General features: G+C 39.7%; 1 protein-coding gene across 1 annotated transcript in view; it reads left to right on the top strand.

Moving 5' to 3' along the window:
• Positions 1 to 18,165, top strand: part of HDAC9 (histone deacetylase 9) — a 416,015-nt gene that overhangs the window by 11,924 nt on the left and 385,926 nt on the right. The window contains 1 exon segment of the mRNA XM_033164888.1: positions 12,485 to 12,614. Within this exon segment, the coding sequence (XP_033020779.1) occupies positions 12,569 to 12,614 (46 nt within the window). The 5' untranslated portion in view covers positions 12,485 to 12,568.

The following is an 18,165-nucleotide window of genomic DNA, read 5'->3' as shown; positions in this document are numbered from 1 at the left end:
TCATTTGTGTCTGAAACTGGGCCATAGTGGCATTCTAATGCTAACTCAGTTTGCAAAGACCACTCTTTCTTATTAATAGATGGAGTTGGAGTAAGGCTCTCCTGGCCTCCATGGAGCTGATGGCACAATGTAGCCTACATACATCACTGAATGGGCATGGATGGGCCACTGGTGCAACTAGTTTTTGCATGCTCCCCCCCTTTTAATGTCACAGTACTTCTGCCTGTGAGGGGCTAATGTGATTTACCCTTTAATCTTCCAAACTACATTTACCAGCTGAAATGGAGAAACATAAATGATTTCTTTTTCAGTTCCATGAATGTAAAAACTTAATATAGAATGTCAGCTTTGCCAGGGAAAAAACTACCATTCAACAGGCTTCATTTAGTACCAGCCAAAATGCTGCCATTTTCAAATTGGAATTGGCTGTAAATGTTATAGGCTGGAAAAGTGACTAAAAGTATATACTGTTTTAACTGGCTACAGTGTCAAAGGAAAACACCACTGCACAGTGACGACTCTGAAACTTTTCTCGGAACAGTGAGAATGTACACAGAGACACTGGACCATTTTGTCCAGCTCTCTTCTCCTGTCAATCACTCAGTGTTCCATGTGGGCAAAATGGTTATTTTCCAGTAAGTTCTCTTGTTCAGTTAGGAGTTGTAGGAAATCTAGTGCTGTATTTTTTTTGGTGAAATGTAAGCTTAATGGATATCTGCATCAAGATGATAGAAGTAGTTTTGCATTTTGGGTTTATGGTTTATTTCATTTAATTAAGATCTTAGATTTAGGCTGGAGATATGCAGCTGGCAGCCTGGGGGCTCAGTTTGGTTTTCAGGACCTTTCTGTTTGCCATCAGGACCTCTGTTGCATGATCAAGGAGGCAAGATTTTAGTGGGAAGATATAAAGGAGATTCTAACATTTCTAAATTCTGTGTATTTCTTGGTGAAGGACCACATTTTTATAGTGATGGACCACATTATTTGTATGCAAAAGGTCCTAGGCTCACTGTGTGGCATCTCCAGGTAGAGAAAATCCTGGAGAGATGCTGCCAGTCAGTGTGTAGGCGATACTGAGCTAAATGCCCTGACTTTGTATAAGATGGCTTCCTGTGTTCTATTCTTCATGTGTCTGAGTTAGTGTTCTAGATTCCCTTTAGAGACTGGAAGTCTGACCTTTGAGCTGAGAGCTATGGGCTTCTTTCACTCTTGAGTGAAAGAAGAGTTATATCAAATTGTGCTCATGACAACAGAAATATACTGTAATCACTGTGACTCTTTGTTTACTGCCTTTTCAACAGCATTTATCTTCTAGCAGTTCCTCAAGGCCAGTGGTGACCACCTGGTCTAAAGGGCAGCAATGCAATAGTAATCAAAAAGCAAAACTGAACAGAGGTTGAAAGGTTAGGTAGTTTTGTGACTTCCATTAAATCAATAGGATTTGTTGAGACTCTGTGAAGTTTAAGACCCACCAAACCAATTGTCCACCTGCTATGTGTTTTTTATTTATTGTAAATGTTTATATATCAGCTTTCTGTCCCTTCAGTGAGGCTCCCAAGGTGGTTAATAACAATTAAATATATATAGAGAGAGTAAAATATGTACCAAAAAAAGCAGGTAAAACAGATTTTCAAAAAATCAGTGGATTAAAAAAAACACCAACCCAACTCCAGTAACTAGAAACTGGTCATGCCATAAACATGCTAGGAAAAGTAGACCAAAAAGAATTCCTTGATATTGAAAGCAGCATTAAGGCAAGGGTTACAGATCTCCCAGGCCGTTGAGTTCCATAGCATGGGGGTCACACCCAAAAAGTGAACCTTTTTTCTCCAAAGACAATGGAATACTTCCAAAAGACTACAGATCTCACCTCTGTTCCTTAAATCACTTCTGTTAGCTCTGTGTTAAATCTCTGCTTCTTAGTCCATATCAGGTCCATCAGTGACTTCAGGTGCTGGTTCAGAATCTCACTGTCTTTTTTGAGGTGGGATGGAAGGGAGAGATAGAATTGGGAGCCATCAGCTTGTTGAAGATCATGCACTGCAGTTCTCTGTGGCTTGCCGTGTGCTGCAATAATCCCCAAAGTCCCATTTTTTGGTGACCAAAGGTCACTGTTGTTTTTGAGCTCCTAATGGACAGCTAAACATGACTTGGATGTTGTGTATAGCTTGGTAGGTTACAAGTTGTACAAACTTAGTGTTTTGCCTCTTGACTTGCAAATGACTGAATACACAACCACAGACTGTATCAAGAGTATTATATTTGGCCAATAGCAACTTTCCTATTAGACTGTATCAACAGTGTTAAAGTTGCAAATGGCCAAATGTGATACTGTCAATACAGCTTATGATAGCAAAGTTGTCGTCAAACATGGTGCGGTGAAACAGAGTGGCCAAGGAGAATATTTTTCTTTTGCTGTGAAAGGACTTCTTCCCCGCAGGCAAACCAGTCATGCTTTTTGGAAGGTCTGGCAAGTCCTTAATTGATAAGATGGAAATGAAGGGGAATTTTCTGGGTGGATATAGCATTAAATCTGGGCACAGGCCAATATTTCACCCTGGAAGGCATAGCCATAAAGATTCAGGAGTGTATTTGTAACTGAACACACAAAAACCTAATCAACACGCGCAGTGTCAGCAGCATCAGTTCTGTTGATTTGTACTCTTCCGTTCATCTGCAAATAACAGGCTGAATGGACAAAACCAGGACACGGCAAGATAAATGCTTGACAAACATATGGGAAAGGCAGCATGCTGCTAACACAGCAAGAAGGAATCAAAGTACACTGCAGCACAAGCAAAAAATGGCTTGTAACATGGAAAGAAAGAGAAAAGTGAAATAAATGCAAGGCTTTCGGGAGAATGCTCAGGCTAAAGCACGAAACAGAATTATTTTAAAGGGCTAAACTAAGAGACACATTTAATGTGTCTTGTTTTTACCTTTCAACTTGGCGTGGGGAGACGGGATCAGGACTAGGACCATGATTTGCAGGATTGTTAATGTTGCAGTCCCAGTTGAAAATCACATACCTCTAAGCTGCAGTTTGCCCAAGGAGGGAATGGACATTTTTTTTGTTGATAATGTAGCAAAGGGGGAAAGTGCTAACTTTCTCTCTCCATGGTGCGGTGCAGTCCCGATTCTCATTGCCTCCCGTGCAGATTTTTTTTTTTTTAAGAAAAAGCAAGACACATTAAATCCACATATTTAATTAAAGCATGTATACATTTAATGCATCTTCTAGTTTGAACCTGATGAAGCTGAAAATAGTTGGGGAGAAATTTTGCTTCCGAAAGTAGGTAAAACCTTTCTTTTATCCCACTGTCTACTGTGGTTAAACAAGTTTTGCAGGTTTTTGAAACAATCCTTCAAAACCTGTTCAGCAGATGTAAAAAAATGTAATGGGTTTAAATCTCTTCCCTGTAGAATTTATGATGCCTAATGTCTGGTTGCTTCTCACAGAGATATCTTATTTATTAGATTCGAAGTACCTAGAAAAGGTATTTTTTCAGAGGACTTTTCCTCAGAAGAGAATTAGTCAAAGTACAATAGTTCCAAATTGCTGCCTAAGGAATAAAATTCAACTAAATTCAGGAAGAACAGTTTTCATGACAGTGTCTTAAGTGTCTGAACAGCCCGCTAGGATATTTTAGAAGGTGCTGAACAGTCTTAAAAATGTTGCTGATTATGTGTTAAACCAAAGAGGGTGTGGGAAAGATCTATAGTCAGAATTTGGGTTACATACTACTATTTTCTGCTTGGTGGACTAAGCACTTTTACTTCATTTATTTCAGCTCATCTTCGTTCCACAAGGGAGATGGGAAATCCACACCCTCAGGATCTAGGAGGCACCAAAAGAGATACCATAACCACTGGCATCATGATAAGCTTTTAGCTCTCCTATCTCCCATGTTTTCATGCAGTAGAAGGCAGAATCTCCAGGAGGAGAGCCTTAACGTTGGGCCTGCACTAGTAGCATGAGTAGATCAGTGCAGCATATTTGGTTTGCTCAAAGCTATTGCTTGATTGGTAGGGATTCAAATCGAAAAGAAGTAACATATTAGACTGGAGACAGACGTAGCTGTTAAATAAGGTTTGAAATGATTTAGGAGAGGTATTTCTTCCTCTGGTACAGTACACAACATTCTCCTTCTCACATGAAACAGATTTTTAAGGCTTTTTTTTTTTTAGCAATGCAAAAACCTGTTTAGTACAGGTGCAAGCGAGGCATGTATATGCCACAAAAAGCCGCTGTTCCTTCAGATCCAGCCCAAGAACATTTGCTCCCTGAGGCAAAGGGATAAGGTGGTGCCTGCCTCTCCCACAGACAGAGAAGGACCAGAGTGACAGCTGAATCTTGGTTTGACCTTGGCAGTTTTATTTATTTATTTATTTATCGGAGGATTTATATACCAATATTGCATGTGAAATATCAAGGTTGTGTACAATGAGATATATATCAATACAGTAAAAAGTGAAGTACCATAAAAATGCTATGGAATAATCATTCAGATGACATGGCTAATCTTATCAGAATTTAAACTCAACAGGCCTGTTGGCGTAAAACATTCTCCGAGAGGCTCGTGAAATTTAACAGTCAGTTGAATTGCTCCTGGAGAAAAATTCCATAGGGGCGTGTCTAAATCCTTCATCATTCCTGAGGGGAACAGGCTAGCTTTGCAGGGAGGCACAGAGGTGATGTGCTTAGGAGATTCATGGAGAATGTGGGTACGGTTGCCGCCCCATGGTATTTGCTGCCCGGGGCAGCTGCCTCACCCTGCATAATGGTAAATGGTACTCTGCCGGAGTACGCTTAGCTCTCTGTCTACGGTTTTGTTAAGAAACGTGTGTTTTCTGTTACTTGTGAAACCCCTTTGCTAGCTGCTCACCAATGCTGCTTCTGTCTCCTTCCATAGTCATAGCTGTCAACTTTTTCCCTTTTCTTGCGAGGAATCCTATTCGGAATAAGGGAATTTCCCTTAAAAAAAAAAAGGAAAAGTTGACAGCTATGCATAGGATGTGCCTTAAATATGTGGGATGTGACTGCAAGATAGCAACATGCTCCTGTGAATTGTTTGGTGATGAATCCAGATTTATTTATTTACTTTTGGTCTCTGTACCGAGACAAAACATCTTGCAAACTGCACATGGGAAAACAGGCTCACTGAAGGTGGTAAAAAATTCTTTAAAAAAAAAAAAAGAACAGTGAATGGAAAGGAATGTAATGTAAATCTTTGATGTCTGCCAGAGTAATATCGGCTTTTCACATAGCTTGGATGAAAGTTTGAGGGATTTTTTTATTTTATTTTTAAAAAGTCAGTCTGCTCTTTCCCCCTCTTCATCCATAATTCTTGACAGGCTGAATTATCTATAAATAACACATGTAGACAAGATTATTTAGCTAAAAACACATACCTCCAGAATTTGTCAGCTAAAGTATGATTAGTTAAAGGTTATACTCCCTTGTCATAACACTAACTGTACATGGTGGGGGGGGGAAATGCATGCTGCAATTTCTTGTCTTTAATATGTGCCTCTTAAGAAGCAGATTTTCCAGCCTACAGGTGATATCCAATGCTAGTCACACTCAGCCTCCCAGTGGGCCTACTCGGAGTAGGACTAACATTGCTGCTGTAAACATTATATGCGTGTGCAATGGTTAACCGAGAAGGGGAAATGAGTTTGTGAGCTCAGTTAATATTGTGGCTGCAAATGAAGGCTTTGTTTTACAAGGATAAATCTTGTGCAAATTAAATAATTATTAATTATTACAGCTGGTTTTTTTTTAATGTAAGCTGTCGTGTAGCACAGTCCTCCCCCATGGCATGTGTATGTATGTATTGATGTTATTTAAAATATTAAAATATTTTGAATATGCCGTTATCACAGGGCAGGGTACAGTTAAAAAAAAAAAGTTAATACCAGAAACTACAGTTTCAGTTCAAGGGCACAGACCAGCAAGCAGAAAACACCCAAGCACAGTTTGAAGCAAGGCTAGTAAGGGATGTGGCCTAGAGGGCTGCATTTGGTCCCTGGGCCAAATTTGGTTGCCCACCCCAATGTAGAAAGATGGGCTATGGGGGGGGACACACACCAAATTGTAGCAGATGGTGGGGTGTAGGGCTGAGGAGCAATCTTAACTGCAGCTTCCTCCTTCTCCCCCATTATTCTGCAAGACCTTTTTATCTGTGAAACTTTGACATCTCAGCCAAGTGAAAAATGCATGGGCAAAGGGCTTGTGGCTTATAAAGGTTGTAGATACAGGGTGAGGATTTAGCACATGGGTAGGCAAACCCTAATGCCCTGGGGCCGGATCGAGCCCGATCACCTTCTCAATCCGGTCTGGGAATCGGCGTGTTTTTACATGAGTGGAATGTGCCCTTTTATTTAAAAATGCATCTCTGGGTTATTTGTGGGGCACAGGAATTTGTTCATTTTTTTCTTCTTCAAAATATAGTCCCGTCCCCCCCACAAGGTCTGAGGGACAGTGGACTGGCCCCCTGCTGAAAAAGTTTGCCGACCCCTGATTTAGCACCTCATTTCCATTTCTTGAAGTTGGTGATGCTTCTGAGTCCTATCTACATTATATTCTGCCTCTGTACCTAAACACTTGCTATTTTGAGAAGAGACACATCTTTGTGTAGAACTGAACAACGCCTTTGGCAATTGTAGTTGTTAGTGGAGGAGACACAAACTGGTGTCTGAAATGGAGGGGATTGTGTTGAAATGTTTCGCAGCTGTTAACAGCTAATTTACCAGGGTTCTGACTTCTAAGCCTAGGCACCACATTTGCCACCTACCTTGCTTCCCATTCTATCAAAATATTCCATTTTTTGGCATGGACATTAACCTGGATTAGTGTTGTAAAATATTATACTACCCTCTAATGATGAAATGTTGTAAACGGTCAAAATATTATGTGTTAATTAGTATTAAAAACAGAGGCAGTGGGAAAAAATCCAACGGAAGGTGTCAAAATGAGAAATGAAATCCATATGTTAATCACTTTAAGGGTGATAGATTTGAGTGTGTGCTTTGGAATGCAGAGTTCTTGCTTCAGCTAGCTGTGTTTGGCTGTATCTTGTTTCTGTGTTTAGTAGGTTATTTTAGATGTGTTGTTTCTGTAAAATGCAAAACAGGGAAAGTGAAACGTAGTACTCGGGAGGTTACTTCTGCTGTATGTGTGTGTCTACATAACATGATCTGTTGAGTTGAGCAGTTAATGTATATAGCAACCAGCCACACCTCATGGAGAATGTGCACATAATCTGTCTCTGAAGAGGGAATTGTGCACATTTCCCTGTGTACAATCTCCCAACAGGTGTTGGGGAATGTGAATGCATTGATAGGATTTTGTACATTACCCGGACATTTTGCACACTCTCAGGGTGTGCTGGTGGGAGGGAACACAAGAAGCTGTATAAAGTTAGATTGTTGCCTGCTGGATTGCTGACCTCTGAACTAAAGTTAGGAAAATAAAGGTGTATATGCTGGAGAGTATGCATATTGAAGAGTATTTTATTCAGAAATCCTAAATCAACTCTTCTAGGTGTAAACAGAAATAAGAGAAGTTGATATTCAGCTTATTGTTACCCTCTTAATTGGTATAAGACTATGTATTGGCTAATATGGAAAAATAAAATCCTCCATCGTTAATTGAATGGATAAGAAAAACATTGGAAATTGCATTGTTAATCAACATGATATATCAGTCAAGGGCCAAAAATAACTCACAAAGTCAAATTTATAGATAAATGGGTTTTATTTCATCTATCCATCCATCTTCTTATATACTTACTTTACTTTATTTTTTTCTTATTATCTTTGTGCATATGTTATGAGCTTATTTTTAGATTATTATTTTTTACAACACTGAGTTGGTGCACCTGCAGAGCTGTTATAACAAACATTCATGTAACATAACTACTGGTATATGCATGTTAATGGCACAGTATGTTTTTAACATTAAAATACCTACCAGGCTGTATATATGTATGCAGCTCTTGAGCATCTGTGACTGTTGTGTTGCTGTTGATTCTGTTGTTATAATTTTATAATTCATTATTTTGATACTAATTTAAGGTTTGAGTCTTTACTACGAAGAAGAAGAAAATACATATGAACACATAATTTTTACTTCCGTTTCAGTGGAACAGAACAAACTTAGTTGGTCTCTAAGGTGCTACTGGAAGGAATTTTTTTATTTTATTTTGTTTTGACTATGGCAGACCAACACGGCTACCTACCTGTAATTTTTACTTGTGATTATTGTAATAACTTTATTTATTTAACTCCTCTATAGCTGAAACAATGGTGGTTGCCCATTTCATTTGTCATTTAACATGGTTTCCCGTGTCTTAATATATAAATTCATTCACATGCTTTCCATTATTTCTATCCATTTATTTATTTCCAGAGGGGTAGGCATATTAAGTCTGTTGTAGCAAATAACAGAGAGTCTCACAGCACCTTTGAGTAACAAATTATTATAGCATAAGCTTTTATAGACTGGAATCCACTTCATCAGATGTTATTTTTGTGTGTCTCATCTTCATGGATAACTATGGATTTCATTTTGTGAACCTCTATTTGGAAGCTAATTTGCCACTTTATCAGACTGCATTGTAAGTCACACTCTGGAGATCATCATTATCTTTGGCTGCACAATGAAGGCTGTTCATCAGACTGAAGCATGGTTTTGTTTCCCTTTCTTCCTCCCCTAGTGCCAGCATCATGCCTGCCTCCTAATAGTAAACAATAACAGAAATTAGATATAAGTAGAGATAGGTCTGTTTCATCTGTACCATGTGAGGCAATAGGTGGAGGCCCAATTCACTGAACATCGCCTCCAAACAAAAAAATCCACTCCACATAGACAAGACATAGAGATTTGAGGATAAAAGATTGCAAAGACACACAGGCCTGATGTGCATGTCATGCTAAGCCAAACCATGGCTTGGCATTACCTTGCAAGTTCTTGGGGAGGTGATTGTGGTTGCCTTGCTTTTTCTTGGTTGTTCTGTTGTTGCAATGTTGCACTGTGCTGATCAAAGCTCTGAGCCATAAACCAAGAACAAACCTTAGCTAAAGCTCATGGTTAGTCTGTGGGGAGATAAACCATGAGCCTGATGACATGCTAAGTTGGGCGTGGCTTAGCTCAGCACAGCAACAGAAATCCTGGAGAAGAGCTAAGTGACACTGATATTATCAGCAGGAGTGTGTGTGCTGCCCCAAAGGGCTCATCTGCTTGCCCCACTGTTTCTCCCCATGAAAATCTGTGGTTTACCATTGAATTGAACCAAATGGGCATTGGGTTTTTTGTGGATTGCTGTTGGTTCCAATTCAGCAGTTAAGAACATGTTTTCTAGGCGAAGGTTGCAGGGTAAATGCAAAGCCACTTGTACCCATGCCTAGAAAGCACAGAACAAACAGAAGTGTGGACAAGCCCTGAGCTATGGTTTGTCTTAACATGGCATGCAAACCAGGCTGCTACCTGAGCATCCAGCAGAACTTGTAGACCTGAAAGGACAATGATTTTCTATAGGTGCATACTGTGGTAGGATGTGTGTAAGCTCTATGAGAAAACTGGCTTGCTAGGCTTCTTCCTGATATGGCAGTTCTTTATGTGGAAGGATTTTGTTTCATATGGAGGGGAATCCAATTATGTGATCCACCGGATGTGCAGTTTGAGATGGGACAGTCCAGATATGAGTTTGCATCCTGAGTGAGAAGAAGGCCATAACCAGATTTGCAAACCAGAGGGAGTCTGAGCTGATGAAGTGTATCTGCCTGTGCAGAGATCAAGGGCAGGGTCATGGCTTAGTGGTGGAACATCTGCGTTGCTTGCAGAAGATCCTAGGTTCAATCCCTGGTGGGGCTGGGAGAGACCCCTGCCTGAAATCCTAGAGAGCCACTGACAGTGTAGACAATACTTACCTCAGACAATGGACTGAGTCAATATGAGGCAGCTTCCTATGCTCCAAGTTCCTGCGCCAATACAACTTGTAGGTGCATAGACTCTCTCTGCATGATTTGGTATTCTGCATTTTGTAGTATACCTAACTGTGCAGAGAGAGCATGTGTTCACCTAAAGTGAAACACATTAGAATGGGAGTGTTGGGGTCAACTAGAAGGCCAGCAGACATCACTGAACTCTTTCCCATCTCTGTATCAATGGTTTTTAAAACTTCCTACCTTCAGAGATAATTTTTCACATTGATTGGCATGCCAAGAAACCCTACCCATTGTAGAAGACCATAAGAAACATGTGAGGCTTCTTCTCCTGTGTCTAGGATGCCTGACCCACTGCTGGTTGACCACCTCCTCTTTGCAAAAGTAAGGGTTTGTTTTGAAAACTTGGGAAGTAGGGAGCTGCAGGAGAGGGGAGGCATGTATTCTTATTAAATGTTTCTGTCACTCAGCAACTTAAATAAAGCAAGTTTGCTCGACATATGAAGAAAATATCAGACATTTCTGGGTAGACATGGTTTGGATTGAGTACTATGTCATGTTTAAACCATAATGTATAGAAAGAGAAGGTTTTCTTGAAAGCATGACAATATGAAATAACAACAACAAACAACTGTTAGCATATAATCATGCTAAGAAAGCATTCAATTCCCCCCCCCCGGGGGGATTAATTTTCATTGTGAACAAATGGAGGAGGAGGAATTACACTTTGTTTTTAGAAATTTATCTCCCCACCATATGTCACTGTGTGTATGAAGGCTCTAGTTTTACGTCTAAGAGTCTAGTATGTTTTTAGTAAATAAGTTTCAGAAACACAGTAGTGCATTCTTGATTGATTTTGATGTGACAACCACTAAACTAATTTTTGTTTCAATATTCTGCTTTCTAAGATATGCCAAGTCTAAGAAGCTTTCAAAAAGTAAAGATGTTACAACAGTGAGATCAATTCGGATGCATGTATAAAATCTGCTAAATGTGGCAGAATGAAGTCTTCAAAATACCCATGAAAATATTATTCTTGTTCAATTTCAGTGCAATTTGATATGCCTCAATCTTTGATTTATTAAAAAAGAAAGAAAGTTCTACACAGTATGAAATGAATAATTGCGAGTATATCATCTCTCTTTGGGCATATTTCTAGTTGTAATTTCACAAAATGTATTAGTAACAGCATAAAGAATTGATAAAAGACTCGTTTGCAAGTACTCTGCAAAGCTTGCAGCTGAATTCTTGGATGCATTGGAATTATACTAAGCAGAGATAACCTCTATAAAATATTCTGTAAGGGCCAGAATTTTCAAAATGTGAGATGTGTTTAGGGACATTCAAACAGACCATTATCATTATGTGCTTTGCTAGCATTTAACTTGCCTTGTGTTGGAAGAGTTCACATTTTGTTTTATCCTAGTTGCTTATAGTTTTATGGGCCTAATTTTTGATACATTATTATTATTATCATCATCATCATCATCATCATCATTGACTCCCTATTTATTTGGAGTGACTCCACATACAGGTGACTCCCTATTTATGTGGGGGTTATGTTCCCGGATACTGCCATATATGTTAAATCACATATACTGGGGAAAACAATCTAAAAAGCCAGCAAACACCCTCTAAACCTCTGGAAACCCTTTAAAAACTCTTTTGAAAACCAGCAGCACTTACCAGACTGGCATGAATGATGGCAATGGTGGCTCTCAGTCTTCCTCGTTGGTGGAGGACGATGTGGAAACAATGACAAGGGAGTAGACTGGGACTCCAAAGTGCTTGACTGTGGGTCAGATTGCAATTGCAATTAAGAAGAAGTATATATAGAAATGAGCAAACCAGAGATATTTTAGGAAGCAGGCGGGGCCCATTACCGGTACTTACATCATAGGAGCCTACACAACACAAAACACTGTTGCTATATGTAGGTTTTATTTTATTTGTTTTTTATCTTATATTTTGGAAATGTACATCCAGTTATTTTTCCTTTAAATTTTTTGGGGCCCCCAATAGAGTGGGGCCCTAAGCTATAGCTTGTTTAGCTTATACGTAAATCCGGCACTGGATGAGAGCCCTTCGGCTTGCACCCTTCAGATTGCCCCAAGGACTTGTGCTTTTGCAAGTTACCAGCTTTTATATATTGCATGCATCCATGTGAGAGAAGAATTAAATATGCAAGTCTCTTCACCCCAACCACTAACACCAGATAGATGCGGAGCTTTCCAAATTTCACCCCTTAGTTTCACTATCATAGTTTTTCATTGTCTCTAGGATGGTGTTACAATTAGTGTGACAGCTTGTCCAGCTCTGAAGTCAATGTGGACCTCTTGTAAGAATACATTTGTTCAATGGGGTTGGTGGATCAGGGCTCTATTGTCTCATTCCATGAGATTATTATTATTATTATTATTATTATTATTATTATTCAATTCATATACTGCCCTTTATCCAAAGATCCCAGAATGATTAAAGATAGCTTTCACAAGTATGGATAATATATTTTACATGATTTTTTCCCCATTAATAGGTTGAAATCACAGAGTTGCATCAACTTGAGCGAGCTTATAGAAAACCAAACTACCGTTGCTGTGATTTGATCTCTTTGTGTCAAATGTTCATCTCTCCATCAACAACAATGAGTTCAACCACACAACCAGGTCAGTCACTCTTTGTTTAACCTCCTGCTGATGTACAGGATCAATATTTGTCCCTTGTTGACAAAGAAGAAGGAAGTGGCACACAAACATATGAACAAAACATAATTTTTGTGTGTATTTGAATAACCCAAGTTTCACATCTTATGTTAATCTGTATTTTCTCATCTATAACATTTTCTTGTGGCCTGTTTATCAGTCAGTGCGGAGAAGTCTGATTGGATTAACCAATCCACGTGTTAAATTGGGATACATTACACCTGTGATAACATGAAGTATATACTACTTGATTTTTGTGAGTGTGTGAACCCTCATGGAAAGTTACAATTTGTTTACTTCTCTCTATGGAAATAAATACTGCAATATCAAAGATCCTTAGGTCTGACTTTCTTACTGAGATGATATAAAAATTAAAGTACTCCCAAAACATTCTGGAAGCTGAAATTCGGTACACACTATCATTACAGAAAATAAACAACCCTCTACTAGTAAACAATTATTTTTTTGGGTCGCTTTGCCTTGAAACTCAGGACATGGAGGTCTGCTTCTTAACAGCATCTAACACCTTAGCACTGAGTAATCTAAAGCATAAGAAACATTGGTGTACTTGAGTTCCTCTGCTCTTTGGCAAGCTTGAAAGGTGGACATGTAGTATGAAGGAGTGGGGGAAAGAACACAAGTTTTAAAGTGTGGGGAAGCAAGCAAACTAGTTGGGTTTTCCCTATCACAGCTTTAGCAGTCCCCATTGTGGGCAGTGGAGAATCCCAGTAGCTGCCAAAAATGCATACTTATTTGTAGAATGCAAGCTTCATTTACTAGTGTGGAATATGCCTGCTCACCTGTTAGAAGAAATGGTCTATACCTTTCAATGCAGGAGTGGAGAAGTTGTGTCCCTCCAGGTGTTGGACAACAACTCTGATTGTCCCTGTCCATTGGCCATGCTGTTTGGGGAAATTGAAGTCCAGCAACATCTGGAAGGGCAGTGGTTCCCAATCCTTGCTTTAATGTGTGCATGTTTTAGCAATGTGGTGGTTGATAAAATAATTTTTTTAAGGCTTGTCTATTTAAGCGAACAGTTGGAATCTAGAAGTCAGCAAAGAAAGTGTAATATTTTAATATCCGTTTAAGAACAAATAGCAAGAGAAGTGTAATTGAAGTTTTTGCTTCACCTCCGTTTGTTTAAACTAGGAACGTTCTGCAGCTGAATTTGCCAGAGTAATCTTCTTGCCAAACACATTGTGCTGCAATTGCTTATATAATTATGTTTAGAAAAAAGAACAGCAAAGAATAATCAGAGTTCCAAACTTTGCATATTTACCTCCACATTATTCTCCTGCAGTAAGCTTGGGAGAGGAAGGGAATTTGTGGTAGTTACAAAATAGGTGGGGAGCATTAAAAGCACACACACTGGTTCATGTGATCTGGGACTGTATGAAATAAAAGAAACCTGAAGGTTTATGGGTCTAGCTGACCTATTTTCCTCTAAGTTCCCGAGGAGCCTTGCAAGCTGTTTGGTTTATGAATTTGTGTAGGTGTTGTTAAAATATCAATAATTAGCTGCAATTTCATGATGTTAAATTTCAGTCACATTTCCAAAACCTAAGTAGTAGGCTGTCCTTTTAGATAAGGAGCCCACAACCACCTTACTTCTATATTCTTAACCTGGGGCTGAGGAGGGGGAAAAGAAAGAGGGAGAGTTTTAGAGTATGTGTGTGAGGGGGGGGGGAGAAAGAAAGAAAGAGGGGGACAACTGCATCTTGTTCCTGTTATAGGACCTTGCATGTGAACAAATTCCACATTACTCTTCTGAATGGTTTTAGTATATCTGCAATCATGTTTGTCAACTCAAATGAATTCTCAGATCTCTATGTTGCTGCTTCATGCAGCACATTGGCTGAAAGTGGGGTGAATAAAAAAGCAAATTGTCTCTTCAGCTAGATGTGCATATGAAGTTCTTGAAATGTGGGCCACAGCTGTAGCACAGCAACCTGCTGTGATGTACCAAACAAAGATTTTATAGGGAGCAGGATGTCAGAGCTAAGGAGTAAAAATGGAGAAAAGTAGCATAGGAGGTGAAACAAATAAACCAACACACTCACACTGTTTTGTGTGTGGCTTCGGGACAGGAGGGCCTGCAGAAAAGGGTAAATTGAAATAGTGAGGGTAATTAAATTGTGGGCCACAATGCCAAGGGAGTGCTGGGTGGCAAGCAGTGGTTGAATGTGATCTGTTGATGTGAACTAACTAAATAGTTCAGTCTGCTTTTCTTAGGAAGATACTGGGCGCTTGCCACCTATTGTAGGGAATTCATTAGGAAGTGTGTATTCAATCACTTGAATATAAAGCTTGGGCTGATGCCCTGAAACAATGGCTAAGTTTGCATTTTTCTGCAGCTCCTGCCAGTTCTCTCTCCTTATTGCCCTCAGATTCTTGTTAGTCAATTGATGACAGAGATGGAGAAGGAAGCATTTCGTTCGGGCAATTACAGGTTAAAATTTTGGACAATTACGAGTTAAACAGGGCTCAACTCCTTGTTGTTCAAAGATTAATGATTTAGATCTACAGTATGTGAGAACTGCAGCTAACAAGTCCTGTCCCCATTACTCCTTAATAACCCTATAAATTATGGAATCCGCTCAGCTTCATACCCATATACACTAACTGTCTCTGAGAACAGGAGAGAACTTATCCTTGCTCATTTTAATGTGCTGCTTTCTGCACGGTTGAGTGGATGATTTAAGAAGGCCATGGTTAATGAATGGTTGTATTTGTGTAGGGCTAGAGCAATAGAATCTGTTGATCATGTTCTTCTTCACCATAATGTGCAGAATGCATGTATAGAAAGGTTAGTTCTCCCTGTGTTAAGCACTCTTCTGGGAAGATCTAAAGAGTTGGTTATGGGAAGTTTTCTCTTACGTTACTAAGAGGGTTAATTAATTCTGACTTCAGTGCAGATAAGTTGAAATTCTATGCTGGCTTCTTGAGAGAGAAAAATAAGTATATTTATATGTATCTGTTTTTAACTGTTTAAACCAGCTTTATGTTTCATTTGGATATCTAATTCAACGAGTCTCTGACTGTAATAAACTATGCATTCATGGATGCATGAACTCAGGCCTGAGAGTAGAACGTGGCCCCATCTAGCCCTCGGGACACTTCCCAGGCCAAACCTCCACTCCAGGAAAACACTTCTCTTTGGCCCTGCTCCAAACACTCTCCTTGAGTGCTTTTGCTTGGCTAGAATATGTCCTTGAATGGTGACAATCCCTCTCGTTGGTCTGGATGGAGGATGTGTGGGTATAGAACTCTTTGGCTTATGCACAGCTAAAATGGTAGCCTGCTGTGACCAATTGCTGGGAGTAGGCCAGAGCCTTCTTTTCCTGCTTGTGGGATTCCTGAAGGTGGTGTCTGGCCACTATGGGAAGCAAGATGCTGCACTAGATGGACATTCCTTTTAAACTAGCAGGCCTTTAATCCAGCAATAAGTGATGGCAGTTCTAAACCAAGGATAGCCAATGTCATGGATGTTGGGTGTTGTGGAGTCCAGCAACAATTTGGGGGACACCACATTGGCTGCTACTGCTTTAAACCCAAACAATAAGAAGTGGCTTGAAACGTGACCTGAGCAGTACCACCATTGGTGCTTGGAGCTTCTGCTTATAACCACGTTCTTTTAAACTGATGAAGGGTGCATGCTGGTTGCCTGTAAAATTGCCTTTTTTAGAAGATGCAGGTTCAATCTGCATTAAGTATGGTTTAACTTCTGTTAATTCCACCTGCAGGTAAATGGCTTTTTATAGCGAGGGATGGAGGCTATTAGTTCGGATTCTTAATAAAGCATTAAGAATCCGAACTAATAGTTCGGATTCTTAATAAAGCAGGAATATATTGAAACAACCTCTTTGCTTATAGACGGTGAGCATTCCATGTCTGTTCCAGCAATGAGGAACATCCTGGAAAGTTACTATAAATAGACACATTAAACTGTTCAGGGGAAATACCTTTCTTTCAGGTGTAATAAAAAAAGGTTGGCATGCTTAGAATGCCAAGAGGCTGAGAAAAGGATGAACGTATATTCTTCACATTTTCAGGCCTCTCATTATTGTAGCCTCTGAGTTCACTACAATATTTGGTGTAGTCATCTTTGTAAACACTCTGGGGATCTAGAGCACAGGGAAAGCAATTGACTCTGCTGACGTCACTCAGGGTTCTGCGGTAGCAGACTGAGGTTCTGATGTGGGTCTTCCCATTTTTTTATTGCGCTAATCCAGTCATTTCTTGGAGCTCAGTCAGGCACTCCCCAGCCCCCCCCCCAAAAGGAGTGGTATAGAAGTTCTGGAAGCACACTATCAGTGAAAACATTGCTATCCATCAAAAGCCTGGGGAAAATATATATATTTACCTGGCACTATATATATATTAGTGAAAGTACTGAGCAGACATTAGTGGAGAGTGTGTTCCACAGATGGGGAGCCACAACTGAAAAGTCTCCCATCCCTTGTCTTCCCCCTCCAAGCCTCCCTCTAACATCCAGAGAATGTTCTCAAATAAAGTTCTGGGGACCTGGCTAGAGACTTTCCAGAATATATTGGGGTCATTAGCTGTAAAGTGCTTTGTAGATTTTAACCAGCGCTTTGGGTTGGTCTCACAAGCATACAGGCAGCCAGTTTAGTTATTACAGAATTGCTTTAAATGATCTGTTCGCCTTTTAACTTGTCAACAGTTGGGCAACCGCATTCTCTGCTAACTGGAGGTTTTGAAACAGTTTTTGAAGGCAGCCCTATGTGAAGCAGATACTGTATTTAACAGTTAGGGAGACATAAGGGGGGAAAGTATAAACTGTTGCGTGAATGCAGCCTCACTTAGGTCTATCAATTTCAGTGGGTCTACTTCTGAGCAAAACTTAGCTGGCTGTAATCCTGTGTTAAGATGGCAAATCAGTGCTTTCAGAGTGATGGAAGCAAATAAATGTTAAGAAGTAGAGCAAGATAATATTTTCAGGTATTTGGTATTTGTATTGCCACACAGTGCTTCAGTATCTTTATGTATAAAAAAAGAGTCTCTCTCTCTTGGATGTTAATGCAAGCAAGTTATATACACTGGTTGATTAAGTGGAAAGAGTGGTGTTTGCTTCAGTGAAACAATTTCATATTTAAAAAGAACTGGGAAGTGTGGGAAGTATTTCTTTCTGGACCACTTGATAGAAGGTATAATTATTTTATGTGGCCGTCTTTGAACACAGATAAACATTCAGTTGTGTCTTTTAAAATGTATTCTTCTTTCACGTTGAGAGGTGCAAGCTGTATATGCACACATCTGCTTTCCCCTTTCAGACTTTTCACGGAAAGTATCAAAAGCAGAAAGTTACTTGCGTATCCACCCCTGACTGACGCTTTTATCCATAGCTATTGGAAGCAAAAACATCTATAGGAGAGAACTGTTGTCTTTCAAAGAGCTACATTTGAGCAACTTCCATAGCGTTCAGTGGTGCACAATAGGATGGGTTCTTTTTCTTCTTCCTTTTTTATTTTCTGAAGTAGCGAAACTTCCATAG

The sequence above is a fragment of the Lacerta agilis genome, chromosome 12 (assembly GCF_009819535.1).
Source record: "Lacerta agilis isolate rLacAgi1 chromosome 12, rLacAgi1.pri, whole genome shotgun sequence".
In the NCBI taxonomy this organism is placed as follows: domain Eukaryota; kingdom Metazoa; phylum Chordata; class Lepidosauria; order Squamata; family Lacertidae; genus Lacerta; species Lacerta agilis.
The sequence above is the reverse complement of the archived record's forward strand: the minus strand, read 5'-3'. Positions and strand labels throughout refer to the sequence as shown.